The following is a 17,386-nucleotide window of genomic DNA, read 5'->3' on the forward strand; positions in this document are numbered from 1 at the left end:
CGGAAAAACAGGACTGAATGTGGAAGTAGCCAGGATCGCTGCTTAAATGGGATGCTGAAGTGCTAGAGGCTAGAACTAGGCTTGCCCGTCCCTTAGGTCAGGACTGCAACTGTCAGCCTTCTCTGTTTGAAACCTGGCTCAAACTGGCAGAAAGACAACAGAATGAAAAATGCTGCAGGCACCAGCAGGGGAATTGGTATAAGAGCTCCCTGACTAAGTTTCCTGTGTGACAGCCAGTGCACTCTGTAGGAAGCCCATTCTAGTCTCTTATCGTGAGCAATAGGGCCTGATGGGATGCCCATTCCAGGGAAGGGGGATGTATCAGTGTGGTCTGAGGATGTGAGTGTGAAGAGAAATGGCCTTGGAATCAATTCCTATCCTCAGTAGCTTCTAGATTGTGAGCGAAGAGGAACAAGTATCCTACAACTAGTGGTCCTATGGATATAATTGATTACCCTGGTATCTAACTGTAAGAGATTTATATTGTGCACATAGAATGGTAGTAATGATATGCCAAGTTTTTGGGGGCAGTGTTCATATTCACCCAAAAATGCAGTGTGAATTGCAATTAACCTACCAAAATTACACATTTCTGGTTATGAAGTTGCTATTTGTTTTCTCCAGTGTGATACATTTCTACACTGATGATTGATCTACACTGATTGATTTCTACACCTGTAATCACAGCATTTTGTGAGACCGAAGTGGGAGGATCACTTGAGTCCAAGAGTCCAAAACCGACCTGGTTAACACAGTGAAACCTTGTTTGTACAAAAATAGAAAAAATTATCTAGGCATGGTGGCACACACCTGTAGTTACAGCTACGTGGGAGGCTGAGGCAGGAAGATTGCTTGAGCCCAGGAGTGTGAGGCTGCGCAGAGCTATGATCACTCCATTGCACTCTAGCCTAGGTAACAGAGTGGGGCCGTCTCTACTGAAAAATAAGAAAAATTAGCCAGGCATGGTGGCACACACTTATAGTCCCAACTGCTCACAATGCTGAGGCAGGAGGATCACTTGAGCCCAGGAGTTCACAGTACCAGTGGGCTATGATCACACCATTGCACTCTAGCCTAGGTGACAGAGTGAGACCCTGTCTCTGAAAGGAGAAAAAGAACCAAAAAACAAAGTTTTCATGACCACTAGTATAACTCACTAGTGTAAATATCCCTGTGGAATGCCTCACAGTTAGCAGCACATTCATAGAAATGGTTCTACAGAAACACTGAAAATAAAGGTAATATAAAACACTAACTTAAGATGTAATCATTATAAATCCATTGCTGGTCAGAATTCAGTTTTACAGAATGGCAGAAGAAAAGGAAAAAAAGCATTGAAATCAGGCAGTTTGCTGAGGATTAGTAGAAAGACTTGTCAACTTGCCTTAGTCACTGGAGGTAGCCTATCAACACTACCCTTAAAGGAGACTGCTATCACAGGTACATGGTAGCACACAGCATTTCTTTTGTATGTATCTGTGTTTTGCTAGGCTTCCCAAACTCCACTTTGTCTTTGGGCCATGGCAAAAGAAAATGACACTACTCTATCTGAGGTAGCCCGAGTCCTCTGTGTCATGATGCTGATTCAATTTCTCTATTAAGCTTTTGACAGATGGGCAGAGTGTTTAGGAATCAAAGTGTCCTTCATCCCTACCCTCACTGATACTGATCCCGCCGTCTTGATACCAACATAGTGTAGACACAAGAGAACCATACACCATAGTCAGAGGCACACAGAGGTGCAAAAGGAAATACTCTGTAAAAGCTTCTGTAAAGTAGCTTTGCCTCGGTTAACCTGGAACTTGAAGACATAAGCCAGTGAGCACAAGCCTCTTTTCATTTAAGGTTTAGACCTCACGCAGCATCTGTTTCTAGTCTGTTAATTATCACTCATGCCAGTGAGGACTTTGGAGCCTTGGTCGTATGACCAAGATGATTGTTTGTGTGAAACTTAGCTATTTTATTAATACTTGGCAAATGTATGAAAAGTTTGAGACACAGTTTTACCAAGATGGAATTCTAAGAAGTACTAACAAAGAGGAAGGGAGCATGCATTTCAGAAACACTTGCCCAGTGGGCAGACTGACCCTTTGTTTTTAAGCCTGGGACTTCATTTAAGTATGTATTTTCTTGGCTAAAGAATACGGAAATTATGCGAACTTATTTATGCAGTGAGAAATAGTTTTCCATTGAAATTAAGTTAGAACTGCTCTGCTTGTTTAAACTAATATCTGAAGCCTTTATTCATTTTATTAATCAGTAAAATTGATGCAACCCTTAGGAAAACGCTTTAGAACAGTCATTGTGGAGAACTGTTATTATAAGGAAAAGGGCAAAGAGACACATTAATCTGTTTATATGTATGGGATCTGGAGCTTATTAAAAGTTTTTATGAACATTCAACTAATGAAGCATTATATAAAATTAGACATTTCCTTTAAATTGTAAAAATATCACTAATGAGGAAAAATATTCAATGTTATTTCTAAATAATTTACTTGTGATATTTTCCCTATATTACTAATTTAAATATAAAAAATTAATGTAGTAATAAGGAATGTTTCCATGAGAATGCCACTCAATATTCATTGGAGGAGTTTTCATCTTCCCTGTCCATAGTTCCTAGAGTTATTTTAGGACAGAGTAGAATGAATGATCGTTATTAACCTCATGTTATAGTTTGAGCAGATATCTAATCCTATCTTGTATATGTAAAACCAAACATTATTTCACTTTAAACATTTTCATTTGTTGGAGCTCACAAATAAAGGGAGTAGTTCTAAGTTCTCTCTAGGTCTTAAATATTGGATAAGACATTGTTGAGAATAGGCAAGAACTACTTGAGCATAGATTATATGGAATTCCATGTAAATCAAAATCCCAAAAGGCCTGGAGTTATGCTCAGAAGTTTATGTTCTCTCATCATTGTGTTGTTTCATGCTGAATTCTCAAGCTATTACCCTTACGTTTTCTAATTATATAATTATAAATTCATGTTTAAAGATAAAGCATATGTGTCAGTATCAAGACTGGTTACTTGCATAAGAGATCCAAAAGAAAAGAGGTTTAAATAATATAGCATTTAGGCTGAGTGCAGTGGCTCACACCTGTAATCCCAGCATTCTGGGAGGCTGAGGTGGGAGGATTGCTTGAGGCCAGGAGTTCAAGACCAGCTTGAGCCAGAGTGAGACCCTGTGTCTACACAAAAAACAGAAAAATTAGCCAGGCTTGGTGGCATTCCCATAGTCCCAGCTACTGGGGAGGCTGAGGCAGGAGGATCACTTGAGCCCAGGAGCTTGAGGTTGTAGTAAGCTATGTGACACCACTGCACTCTAGCTGTACCTTGTGTCAAAATAAATAAATAAATAAATAATAAACAGACAATCACATTTAATTTTTCCTAATGAAAAGTTTGGAAGTAGGAGGTCCGTGGCTAATGTGGCACCTCAGAGGTTATCAGGAACTCCAGCTTCTCCTTCATCATTGCTTTGCATTCTTAACATTTAAGTTCCTCAAGTTTCATCATGTCTGAACAAGTTCCAAATATCGTATCCTCCATCCAGCTAGTGGGAATGAAGAAGGAACAAAGATGGTGTCCCTTTAAGAACACTTCCCAGAAACTGTTCTTGACCTTATATGCCATCCATCAGAACTTAGACACAGGGCCATGTCTTACCACAGAAGACAAGGGAAACTTTAGTCTTTATTCTGGGTGGCTTTATGCCTAGCTAAAATTTAGGGATTATTCAGGAAGAAGAGGAAACCAGATGTTGGGGACAAGTAGGAATATCTGTAACATTTGGGCTTCACTAGGGCTTTTATGATTCTTTTCTCTTACATTTTCTTTTTTCTCCTTTTCTTTTCTAAACAGATCCCATGCGTGGCCCAAGGAAACTGGAAGTAGTGGAGGTGAAATCTCGACAAATCACTATCCGCTGGGAGCCATTTGGATATAATGTAACTCGTTGCCATAGTTATAATCTCACTGTCCACTACTGTTACCAAGTTGGAGGACAAGAACAAGTACGAGAAGAAGTAAGCTGGGACACAGAAAATTCACACCCTCAGCACACAATCAGTAACCTGTCACCATATACCAACGTTAGTGTGAAACTCATCCTCATGAATCCTGAAGGACGGAAGGAAAGTCAAGAAATCATAGTACAGACAGATGAAGATCGTGAGTACTTTTAAATGTTTATGTGAAAAATGTTCTTTTAAAGAGAAACTTTTGTTTAGTTTCAGATCTTTATCTTCAAACAGAAGAAAGAACTACCTACATTGTTGAATAATACACATATGTATCTATATTCTTGAGCATGGATTGAAAGAGGATAAAGGGAATAAAGATATAGAAATTTATTTCAATTCTTTATTAGTCATATAGTTATACTTTTCTGTCTATAATCATTCCATATTGCTCTAAATGGTTCTTCATACAAGTTTTATTTTATTGGACTGAAAATTTTGCTTTTGGTATTAGATTATTAATATGAAACGCTTGTTTAAATATATTTTAATGACATTCTGAAACATCTTTCATAGTTCAGATAAAAATACAGCACAAAATAGAGGCTGCCCTTACTTTTCAACACAGTGCTGAGAAACTATATCAAGTTGGTGGTTGTGAAATAGATCACTTTCCCCACAAGAACAATGTTGAAACTGGATATTACCTTAATAAACAAATACTTAACAAATAAACCATGCATGTCACCAGCAACTCATCAATAAAAGCAAATAACACAACTGCAGTAGACTTCTAAAATAATTTAAAATAATAAAATTATTCCTTGAATCCCATAACATGGATATAAATGTGCTCTTACACTGTTTTTACAGGAAACCCTTGCATACAATAACATATTCATATGGTGCATAAAATACAGGGACAGTGTATTTTATATTTAGTTTGATGTAAAATTCATTTTTTGGCATAAAAATAAGTAGCAGAGAACTTGGGAAACCCATTAAATGAATAAACACTATTCCTGGGGAAAATAGATGTTTAACGTTTTGTTTCTTCCTGTAAGTAATTATATAACTTTAACCATTGATTAAATCATAAATTAAATGTTTACAGTGATACTTTATTGTTTCATTTCAAGAGCTAGCAAAGTATTTTTGAGTGTCTTTGCCTGCCCACCACCGTGCATATTGCTGTAGAAGAAAAACGTGGAAGGAGCCAGAGGAAATGAGGCGCTCCCCTCACGTCCTCACTTTTCTCTCTCGTCACGCCCCAAGTCCTGCCTGTGTTGGCTCCTTTCCAACACTGTTGTAGTGTGGTGGCTTCTGGTGGGAGCCTTAGCGTGATGCAAGCCACTCAGTGAAGGCTGAGACTGGAAGCCCTGTTGCTGTTTCTTCCAGTTCTCCCTCATCTTCCCGGAAAGAAGAAAGAGGGTGTCATATTGTCATCGAGTCATTGCTGGCCCCTTCCTCCCTTGTGTTTCTGTATTTATTCTGGTCCTAACTTCCATTGTTTCTACTTCCAAAGTTTTACACTGTTCTTTTCTCTCAAATTCCACTGCCTATATTCAGATTCTTATTATTTTATGCTGCGATTTCTGTAATTGTTTCTAACCTCTCTTTGTGATTTCAGCCTTTTTACATTCTTATGCTGGGCCCCCCCCCCCAACTCACTCATTAAACTAATCTTTAAAATACATTTTCATCGTGTCAGTCTCTCTGTAAGAACCTTCAATAGCTCTGCCTCTTTATCTTCCATCCAAAGCTTTGGCTTTCTCAAGGTCTTCTGTGTTCTTGGCTCATACTCTAGAAGTAGTAACTTCTCTGCAGCAGCTTGTTCCGCAGAGATGTCTCTCAGCATCGGTCCCTGTGCCACCCTCCAAGCATGCATCCTGGGCGTCTCCTGGTTCCCTGTCTGTTCCCCTCTGCCAGTGCCTTTCCACTGGCTGCTCCTCAGTTCCATCTCTGGTTCTTCTCAAGTTTCAGTTCCTTCATAAAGCTGTCCCAACTCTTCCAGCCCATGCTACTCACATCCTTCTGACCTGATTTGCACTCGATAAGATCCTTGAATCTCTGAACCTCAAATTCATCATCCAAGAAGTAAGACCCAGGGAGGTTCAATGATATCCAAATTACACAGATTAATTATTGGAGAGTCCTAATCAAAAACAAAAACACTTTGGAAGAGACAGAAGAAAGACAGAAATAGAGTAATTGCCAATGAATATCCAGTTTGAAGAGAAAAGAATGGGGGAATGGATCACTTTGTTTATTAACAAAGGTTACAATTTATTGAACATTGTGAGTTTTATTGTAGGATAATATTTTTATTAAAATATTGTTTATTTAAACAGAAAGCATGTGGAAAAAATTTACCTTTCTATTATTGTTAAGAGTATCACTGGGCACTATAGGGCTAAATCATACAGACTTGGATCTTATGGCTATATATCCCAAATCCTGAACTCCCATAACTTCTAAAGGCAAGTACTGACCAAAGTTCCTCTGGGGTAGTATCTTCCCTAATTTAATTAATTTTTCTGGTGTTTTTTAAAAAAATTCACTTTATCTGTTCCTGACATTAAAATATTATATGAATCTCACTTAGGTTGTCTTGGCAACATTTCCATGATATCATCAATTACAGTATCTCCACCAGTACATTTTAACAAATTTATCCTTTTAAGATGTCCTCTGATTAACATAGTTCTGAATAACTCCCATTTTGTATTACTATTTTATTCTTTTTTATACTATTATACTTGAATAAAACCAAAAGTTTGTGTTTCTAAGTTTTTACCCTCTTTACATTTGCACATAGATTAATAAATACTCTCAAACAAGAAATGTCATCAAAAAATAACAGAGCCACTCATCATCATTATCTTGATACTCTGAGAAAACTGATAATGATGTCATAATAAACACTTTCAAGGTAAAAAAAAAAAAAGCTTAATAGAGTTTTCTCAGGCACAGCCTATTTCAGTTCAACTTCTGATTATGATGAACATTTTAGTCTCAGAGTCAGATTTTCTTGGAACTAGCCAGCATCATCACGTCTTAAATACCCTGTTTTTCTTTGCTTCAATGTAATCTCACATAGATTTCTTCAACCTAAGAATAACAATTTCATATTGCTATATTATTTAGGGTTTGGACATTAGAAATCAACATAATACAACTTCTTCATTTTAGAAATGAGGTGACTGAGACCCAAGGAGGTTTAATGATGTCCGAATTACACAGTTTAATTATTGGAGAGTCTTAAATTAGAACCGAGGCTTCCCGTTTGAATCAGCCATTTGTTTTTTTTTGTTTGTTTGTTTTTTTCTGTTAAATAATATTTGGCTCTATTTGAAATAACTGCCAATGTCCTATATCTACCTATAAGTAGCCCCTCAACTCAAAACTACACACTGCCTATGAGTCCTTTTGAAATTCTAGGCAATCTTTCCAACCTGTGGCAGTCTTAGCAACCGTCACACACTGCGCCTATCCTCCCACACTCTACAACACTTCTCTAATCCCTTTTTAAAAACTTTCTTGAGATTGTTTCCACTTTTTGGCTGCTATGAATAATGCTGCTTTGAATATTCATGCACAGGTTTTTGAGTTGATGTGTTTTTAGTTCTCGTGGATGTGTACCTAGGAGTGGAATTGGATCATCATGGAAGTGGATGATCATGGAAGTGGACCATCATGTAAATCTATCCATATGTAATCAACCGAAGAACTGTCAGACTGTTTTCAAAGTAGCTGTAAGATTTTACATTCCCACCAGCAATGTATGAGAGTTCCAATTTCTCTACATTCTTGCCAGCACTTAGTAGTATCTGTCTTTTGATTAGAGCAATTACAGTGGATATGAGGTGATATCTCATTGTGCTTTTGAGTTGCAGTTTCCTTCTGGCTAGTGATATTGAGCATCTTTTCATGTGCTTATTGGCCATTTGTTTATCTTCTTTGAAGAGCTGTTTATTCAGATCCTCTGCCCATTTCTAAATGGGCTATTTGTTTTCTTATTATTGGGTTTTAATAGTTCCTTTTGTATTCTAGATTCAAGTTTCTTATCATGTGTATGACATGCAGAAACATCTCCTATTCTGTGTTGTCTTTTTTTTTTTAACAGGACCATTTGAACCATGAAAGTTTCCCATTTTGATGAGTTGCAGTTTATCTATATTTTCTTTTGTTGCTTTTGGTGTCACATCTAACAAACCATTGCCTAGTCCAAGGTCACGAAGATTTACACTTGTGCTTTCTTTTAAGAGTTTTATAATTTGAGTTCTTATAATTAACTCTTTATTTTGATTTAATTTTTATGTGTGGTATGAGATAGGAATCCAACTTCATTCTTTTGCATGTGGATATCCAGTTGTGTCAGCACCATTTGTTGAAAAGATTATTCTCTCCTCATTGAATTTTCCTGGCACTCTTATTGAAAGTCAATTGACTAAAAATGTAAGGGTTTATTTCTAGGATTCTCAATTCTATTCCATTGACATATATCTGTCCTTATGCCAATATGACACTGTCTCAATTACTGCAGCTTCGCAGTAAGTTTTGAAATCAGGACATGTAGGTCTTTACCAACTGCTTATTGATCACTCCTTCATCACCAAACAATTTGATCCCATACCTCCAATGTGTATATATATTGATAAAGTGTAGCTATCCTATAGATAGGATACACTGAATTCTATATAATATAAAGCATACTCAAAAACTGAATTTAAAATGATGAAATAAATAATTTATAATAATATTAAATAGTATTTTACAGAATATTGGCAAGTAAATTTCCATCTTCCCTTATATTAAATTTTCTTGCAAACTTATAAGAAGGCATAGCATATTTTAAGTTTTGAAAAAATGGGATTTTTCCAAATCTTAATATTATTAACAAATAAAGTATAATTTTCAAAAACTATATTGTTATTTCATCTAAATTATTATGTATATGCTTTTAATATATTAGTAGAGTGGTTCATATATATTCTTTGACATACTTTTGTTATTCAATATCATGGTTATAAAATGCATACATGATAATGTATATAATAGTCATTTATTTTCAGTCTTTTCAATATTTTATCATGTGAATATAACACAACTTATTTAAATCAGTTGATTTGTTTCCAATTTGTTATTACTGTTGCTTTTATTATTAAAAACCACTGCTATATGAACATTCTTGTATATGTCTTTTGATACATATATGCAAGCATTTCACTAGGAAACCTGGAGGTAGGATCATTGGGTCATATGGTCTGTGTATCTTCAACTTTAGTAAACACTACCAAATTATTTTCCAAAATGGCCTTACCAATTTAAACTCCCATAAGCAGTATTTGAGAATTCTCATTGATTCATATCCTTCTTCATTTCTTTTGGAAGAATGAAAAAGTTTATTTAGAAGGTGCTTACTGAGCTCTGATTGATTTAAACTTTTAAAAAAAATGTTGAAATTCTTTTTTAAAAAAATAAGGACAGTGTAGCTAAAATAGTTTTAGATTTTTTAAAAGAAAACTCAAATGTGTGCACAGACTGTTAAAATCTTGTGCCCCAATAGAAGATTAAAACCTACCGAGTCTAGAAAACTCTACTTTGATTGTTTTTTTGTTTTTTTTTGATTACTCATTCATCTCCTACTCTCCTTTAGTCCCAGGTGCTGTTCCTACCGAATCCATCCAAGGAAGTACCTTTGAAGAGAAGATATTTCTTCAGTGGAGAGAACCAACTCAAACATATGGTGTAATCACTTTATATGAGGTAGTGTACACATTTGTTAGTAATTTAATTTTTTATTATAATTTGTTATGGAAATCTAGGCTATGTAGTTTTTAAAAATGCATAATGATATAATGTATTTTAAGAAGTTAATATTTTCAGTAGTTATATAGTTATTGTATAGCAGCAAAAATTTAAAATTAAATCTTTAAATTGTATATAATTTCAGGATACATCTTTACAATGAGTTGGATGTTTCCAGATTATATTTTATTGTATGTTAACACGCAGCATAACATTAAAAACAATAAGTATTTCGAAACATATATTGATTAAGAGGCAACCACAGAATACTATTCTTGCTTAGCTATGAAATATTTTACTACTGAATTATAGAAGAACACTGATTATCCAATTAGCAAAGTCAATAAAAATTGTCTCAGGGGTAACAATATAATAGTGTCTTTTGGTTTCTTAGCATTAGCAAAACATCCTTTAGACTTCTGTGACATAGTTTTGTCTACTGAGGCATATCAAAGGGTTGAATGATAGATAGCAGAGAAGAATTTAATGAATTGTTCGAGGAAAAAAACAGGGTGACATTCATCATCACATCTGTGTGAGCATCATTTCACTATGCCTATTGTCATAGAAACAAGCAAATGTGTTTTTTTTAAGCTAGCATTTATTTGAATGCAAATTCAACAAAATTATATGTTGTAAGGTTTCTAGAAATTGTGGCAGATCTTCATATGGAAACTCTGCTTGAATACCTTTCAGAACTGCTGACAAAAGCCTGTGTAGATTAGCTGTCAGATAGTAATCACCAGTAAACCCCTTCCCTGATCTAACTAGCCTCACAGTTATGTTTCCTTACAACTTTTGAAAATTGGTATTGAAATGCAAAAAAAAAAAAAATTAAGTAAGACCTAAATGAAGAAAAATAAAAGGAAAAAGTTGATTTTTATACAGTTATTGATACTCTTCATTGGTTGCTTCATCATGAAAGAATTGAGCGTTGTGAAAATTCATAGTTCAGCTTTTATAGAGCTAAGTGTTATAAACAAATCAAGTAAGTTCATATTTTTTTCCTCAGTGATGAGAATATTCTAGTTAATATTTTTGGCCCCATGACTATTTCCAGGTCTTAGTTTGGGAGATTCTTATGTAAGAGTAGAGGGATTTTTTTTTTAAGTGGAAAATATCAACTTTTCTAGTAAAAAAAATTTTTTTGAAATCAACTTTAAGTTCCAAGTAGTAAGTTCACCTGTCCTAAAAGCTGTATATTGCATCTAGACAGACAGAAAACAATAGTGAGATTCTTTCTTTCTAATTCAATGGGCTATATATCTTTGTGTGATAAGTAACTTTAACATGAAAACAACAGGAATAACAATTCAAAGGAAGAACCCATTAATCTCTTTGATTCAGCAGCCAGGTTCCCCCAGTTGAACACTGATCTAAATGCTAGTACAATGGCGATGTGTGGATGTGTCATAAATCAGGTTTTAAAAATCAGATGTGTGTAAGTAGAACAGGTTGGTTCATTTTTCTAGGAACCAAAGAGGAAACGTCAAATGTGTGAATCAGGCTGAAGTGATTAAATATAAGTTTTCTGGCCACCAAATCTTTTTCTCTTTCTCCTTCTACTTTTCTAGAAGTAGAAAGGAAGGGAGTTCTCAGGTTCCTACCACTAAGGCAGGTGGACTCTCAGGAGGGAGCTCTTTAGCTGAGATGCACCTGGTGCTGTGATTCATCCAGCCAGGGCCAGAGTTGACCATACACATAGCTTCCTACCTGAGCCGAAGATTGATGTTGAACCAGACTTGGTCCCCTCTCTGGAGGATCACAGTCTTTTACGATAGACACCATGCTAAGGAAATCAAATACTTGGTCCTAAAGAAGCAGGACCATAAGAACACTCTATATTCTGTAATGGAATCACATTTGAATATAGGTAGAAACTGAAAGGTAAGATGAATTCCCATGGTTGCAAAAACGTTTGGTAATAAATGACAGGTGTTTCTTTAGGGTAGGTAGCACACTTGGATAGTTTTTGAAGGAAAGAAGGAAATAACAGATTGAATATTGCTGATGTTGGAAATTAATATGCTATAGGTTTAGGTTATTCTCAACTTCTCTCTTTGCCTAATATGAAAGATATGCAAAAGCATTAACGATTGAAATGGCTGTCAGCATCATTTTTTCCAGGGGTTATGACAGTGTACAGCATTACAGCATTCTTCTGGTTTTGCTCTTTGCCCTCTCCTTTATACACACTCCTCTAACTTCCACCCTCAGCCTTCCCAAAACTAGCCTTTCCTTTCTGTTCTCCCTATCTCTGTCCTGTCTTACCCTTCTCATACCACACCTCCCACTTCTGCCATTTAATTTCGTCAGGGTTCTCTTCCTAAAACCTATGTCTGATAATTACACCTTTACTCAATACCTGTCAAATCTTTCTTTTTTTTTTTTGAGTTGTAAATATAGCACCGTTCTCTGAAAGAATATTTTAAGTACAGAAGTATTAACATATTTTTGCTTCCTAATTTTGTTTTTCAAAGGCAACTACAATTAACAACTAGATACATGTCCTTTCAAAATTTTATGGAGGTAGAAACTATAGTGCAAGTTCATTTATGAATATAAAATGGATGCAATGTAATAAATGTTAGCAAACCCAGCATTTTATTACAAAAATAATAATATAGGAAACCATCACCTCACATTAAACAAAAGTAAATTCCAGATAGATTCATGATCCAAAGACAAAAGTTAAACTTGTAAGAATACTATAAGAAAAATATAGGAGGACATTTTTGTACTATATTTTTCTAAACTTGACATAAAACACAGTCATTAAAAATAGATTGAGAGATTTGGTTAATATGATTTTAAGATATATATATATATATATATATATATATATATATATATATATATTAAGATATATAAGATTCTGAATGATGAAAGATACCATGAAGAAATGTTAAATACAAACAGAAGACTTAGGTAAATTAATTCCAATAGTCAGGGGCCTGGTGTCTATAATATACAGAGTCTTGATACAGATTAATAAAAAAAGACAAAACACCCCATTATTAAAAAAAATGAAAAATAAGAGGAGGTAACTCAGAAAAAAATCCAGTTGGCATGGAAGCATACAGTAAGGTACCAACCCAGCCTGACTAATGATTAAGAAATAAAATAAAACAAGTACTACAAAAAGTTTACATTTCTATAATATCAAATGTTAATCAGGGAGAAATGTGTACATGTGTGGGCTGTTGACAGGAATATACATTTTGCAACCTCTTTTGAGGGCAAATGGGAACATCAATCAAAATTTGAACATTGCATATCAAACCTATTTCTAGGAGTTTATCAGTCAGAAATACTTCCAAATGCACAAAGATATATGTCTAAGTGTTTTTATTGTACCTCACTAACTTTATGTATTAATATCTCTCCATTGCCTAGTGAATCAATACCAGACTTCTGCTCATGAGAGTAACACATCAGTAGACTTTAAACATTTACATTTGCTTGGGCATGGAGTAAAGGAGAGTGGTCTGGACGTGTCAGCTGGTGGGGCATTGACGAGTCTAGAGTTGAAGACACCCCGAGATCTGGGTAACCACCGACTGAGATGGGTGACAGCGTAGGGGGGAGGAGAATTCAGAGGCTGTGTGAGGAAGTTTGCTCGCAGTATTCAAGGTCTTTTGTGATCTAATCCAAGTTTATATTTATTACTTCATCACCTGCTGTTTATTTCCTGGAATTTAATGAGCTGTGTGTAAGGGAACGTTCTCTCCTCCCAGAACCTTCCCAATTCTGAAGCCACTGTGCTTTTGTTTGCATTCCACTTTCCTCTTCTGCTGTCCCCTCCATTTTCCTCTTACAGGACTTCTGCTTATTTTTCAGCATTGTATTCAAATGCTATACTTTTCCCCGAAGTATCCTAGGTCCTTTCCTCCCCTGAAATCATATTTAATTACTTGTCCCTTTATGCTTATAGAGAAATTGCCTGGACCTCAGGCTAAAGACTGTGTTTTACGCTGGCTAGAGTTACCACCACTCACACTCTCTAGGAGATTGCGATTCCGCTCATGCCCAAAGGCTGCCTGTTGTTCCATCTAGGTTCTCCAGAAATCTCTCGGTTTAGAGTTTGAGACTTTAAGTAGAGAAGCAGAACATAATTTTAGAAGATTTCAAGTACTTAGTTGCAAATCAGAAATCAACCAATAGAAGCAACAGTTTATTCTGTCTCACCTAAATCTGAAATCATGCGTTTTGGGGATCTCAGTTTGTTTTTGACCCAGGAAATTTTATGGGCATTCAGTAAAATTACCTACATCCAGTGCTTGGAACATCAGTATTCTTTATAGAGGCTTCGTGAAAATTTCCTGGACCCTCAGCCAGTGATACAGTGCAAGTGTAAAAGCTTTCCCAAACTTTCCTTTTGGGAGTTCCCTCTGTACTTCAGTACTTATTAAGTACTTAATAGGCACTTAATAAACATTTGTTGAATGGACAAATGATAAAATAAATGCCAAAGAGATATGTACATTTGAGTTTGAGCATGGAGGTACATTTCGGTGCCCTTTAGAGCAGCTGCTCAGGTTGGTAAATGTTCACTGAATATCAGCTCTGCGGCAGGCGGTGGAATTTTAGAGTTAGATTGCCCCTGTTACTGAGAAGCTTTCTTCATTCCTACTATTCAGACTCCATGGCTCTGTGGATGGGTTTAATGGGTGGGGCGGTCCATGAACATTCTAACATTTGTGTACACACATATGCACAACATGCTTGTTAGGGGTGGGGAAGATCCATACTGTTTAGGAGTGCATGAATTAGTGTATAATGTGCATTTTTAGGGGTAGGGGAGAGAGGATCTCTAATTTTCACCAAATTTTCCAAGAGCTGTCATTGGAAGACAGTGAAGAATCCCCAGTGTAGTTTATCCTGCAACTCCATGGCTATTGGCAGGTACAAACCCCTGAGCCCCAGTGGACGGAGCAAGTTCTTCAGTAAAGCATTTGCTGCCGGGTCAGTGCTGTAGAGCTCAGATCGCACGTACATGGTGCCAGTGTTTGTGTGAGCACGTGCACACACCTGCCCTCCCCAGGAGTGCTTTTTAGGAAAATGTGTACTGAGTGCCAAATATTTACTGATCACTATGGAATCAGAAAGATGAATAAGACATCAGTCACTCCTCAAAAATACTTGTAGTATTTCAAGTAATACTACAATTACTTGAAACGTTCCAATTCCTCTGGCATATTTAAATCGTGATTAAAGACTAAACAAGAGACTTATATAACACTCCGTGATTCATTGCCAAATGAACTGTATGAACACAGTCACAGTGGTGAGCATTCTGCTGATCTAGTGATGGTTGGGCCGGATTTAGGAAGGCTTTACAGGTAAGCACAACCGGAACTGCGCCCTGAGACGTGGATGGACACTTTTTTTGGTCTCAGTCTCATCTTTGAAAACATTTCCTTCTGAAAACACTCCCTTCCCTCTTCCTTCCCTTCCTCTCTCTCTCCTTCTTTCCCTCCTTCCTTTCTGTTTGGGTTCTATGACAGTTCTCTCTCTTTTGGCTTCTTTCTGCATTTATGTTTCTCTTATATTACTGGCTTCTCTTCCTCTATCCTTTATTAGATATCAGTGTTCATTGGGGCGGAGTAATGGGCCCATTACTCTCTTCTTCTTTTTCTTTCTAAACTCCCTTCTCCAGTGATCTTGTCCATTCCCAACATCATTTCAATACCAGTCACCCCCAGATCTCCATTGCTAGCCCAGTCCTCTCTCAGATCCCAGCTTTATGTCAGACACATACGTCCACTTGGCTGTCATAGGCATTTCTAACTTGACATGTCCACATCCAAGTGTCAGTGTCTCCTCATGCATTCCATCTCATTTCAGTAAGTGGGACCATCTTTTGCTCAAGCCCCAAACATACAACCTATCCTTTGTTCCTCCCCTTTGCCTTGCATCCATCACTGGGTGCTATCCATTTTGTTTCTAAAACATGCCAGTTCTTTTCATCTCCTGTTGTCTCTATCCCCCACCTTGGTCAGGGCCACTGCATTCTCTCCCCCATGCAGTAGATCCAGCCCCTGGACTCCGCAGTGGTTCCTATTGGCCCCCCTTCTACCTTATATCCCCTCTAATAAAATCAATCTCCCACCTGCAGCCAAGGTGAATGTTTTATAATGGGAATCAGATCATTTTATTTTCACACTGAAAAGCATGCAATGGCTCTCTGTTGTATGAAATCAAATGTGTCATATATTGGGCAAGGGAGCACTGCGCGCTATTGCCCTGCCCACTTCCCCAGCCCCCGGAACCACACAAGCCTCCTTCCTGTTCACTAATTGGGCCCGGCTCACTCCTGTGTTGTGGCCTCAGTTCATGCTGTTCATCCCCAAACTCTTGGCCTGGCTGGCTCCTTCACAAAGGTCAAGTCTCCTGGGCTTAAGTGACATCTCCTCAGTGGGCCCTTCCCTGGCCTTCTAGATGGCTGTGTATGAACCTCTCTCCTCCCGTGATACTCTTTATCTTAGCACCCCCCCGTTGGTTTCTTCTGTAGAACTTAGTGTTTTAAAATTATTAATGTGCACATTGTATTATATGTCTCCCTGGCCCCACCCCACCCAGTCCAGATCTTAGCTACCTCAAGTCAGGGCCTGTGTCTACCTGTTGACTACAGTGCACACAGAGTGCCAGTGTCTAATCAGTATTTGAATTGAACAAATGAATCTGAATAGGTAGAGAAATGGGACAAAGATACTTCTATCATGTTCTAGGCAGGTGACAGTTTATGAGCAAAAAGTGGTATCAGAAAAACCCCAGAAGTGTTTGTGGGATAGTAAATCTCTGTCTGTAACCAGAATAGAAGGTAACCTAATGTTGTAGTGTAACATGTTAAGAAATAAGTTTGGAGAAGTTGAAATCAGGTCTGAAACATGAAACTAAGGAGTTTGGACTTTGTCCCATTGAACGTTTTAGTCAGGCAATAAAATGAACCCTGAGACTAAGCTAGCCCTGGCAAGCAGTGTTCGTCCTCATTTGAATTACACGGTGTCATAGCTGTTGGATTGCTTCTCCCTTTGCCCCACCAGCCTGTGACCTCCTTCAGGACAGGTATAGTGCTTGAATCACCATATGAGACCCCAGATCAGAAAGTGCTTGGCACCTAAGAGGCGCTCAATGAATGTGTTTTGAATGTGTGAACAAATGAATAAATAAACACTGGGGAGCAACTGTGCTGTCCGGGCTTAGATCTGCCTCCTCCAGGCTGCTCTTTTTTCTGAGAGCATCAAAATGGAAGACCAAGCAAGCAAACGACAGCCCCCCATAGCAGTGGGGTGGTAGATCTGGTCTTGTCTCTTATTGACTTCCTCAGCCTTGTGAGGGAGTCTGTTAGAGGGTTAACAACAGATACTCTGCCTACCTCTGATAGTGTCATGCACTGCTTTGATTAACATATACAGCAAACACTTTCTTGCCAAAGCTTAGTTGATTCAATCTAAATATTCTTTCAGAGAGGTCTTCTTAATTGTAATGACATGGTACAAATATAAAAAGAAAGAATGTCAATTATCACTCCGTATAATAACAGTGTTAGTGTTCATGCACATAAATTATAAGTAAGTTTACCTATTTAAAAGCGAGAAAAGTA

The 17,386-nt window shown here is 37.1% G+C and overlaps 1 protein-coding gene across 6 annotated transcripts in view; it reads left to right on the forward strand.

The window, feature by feature from the left end:
- PTPRM (protein tyrosine phosphatase receptor type M) overlaps nt 1-17,386 on the forward strand; it is a 790,604-nt gene that overhangs the window by 459,778 nt on the left and 313,440 nt on the right. For all 6 annotated transcript variants that reach the window (XM_012745929.2, XM_012745922.2, XM_012745925.2 and 3 more), the window contains exons 8-9: nt 3,872-4,180; nt 9,629-9,738. In XM_012745929.2, coding sequence (XP_012601383.1) covers nt 3,872-4,180; nt 9,629-9,738 — 419 coding nt within the window. The remainder of the gene's footprint in view (nt 1-3,871; nt 4,181-9,628; nt 9,739-17,386) is intronic.

The sequence above is a fragment of the Microcebus murinus genome, chromosome 17 (genome assembly GCF_040939455.1).
Source record: "Microcebus murinus isolate Inina chromosome 17, M.murinus_Inina_mat1.0, whole genome shotgun sequence".
NCBI classification, from domain to species: Eukaryota; Metazoa; Chordata; class Mammalia; order Primates; family Cheirogaleidae; genus Microcebus; species Microcebus murinus.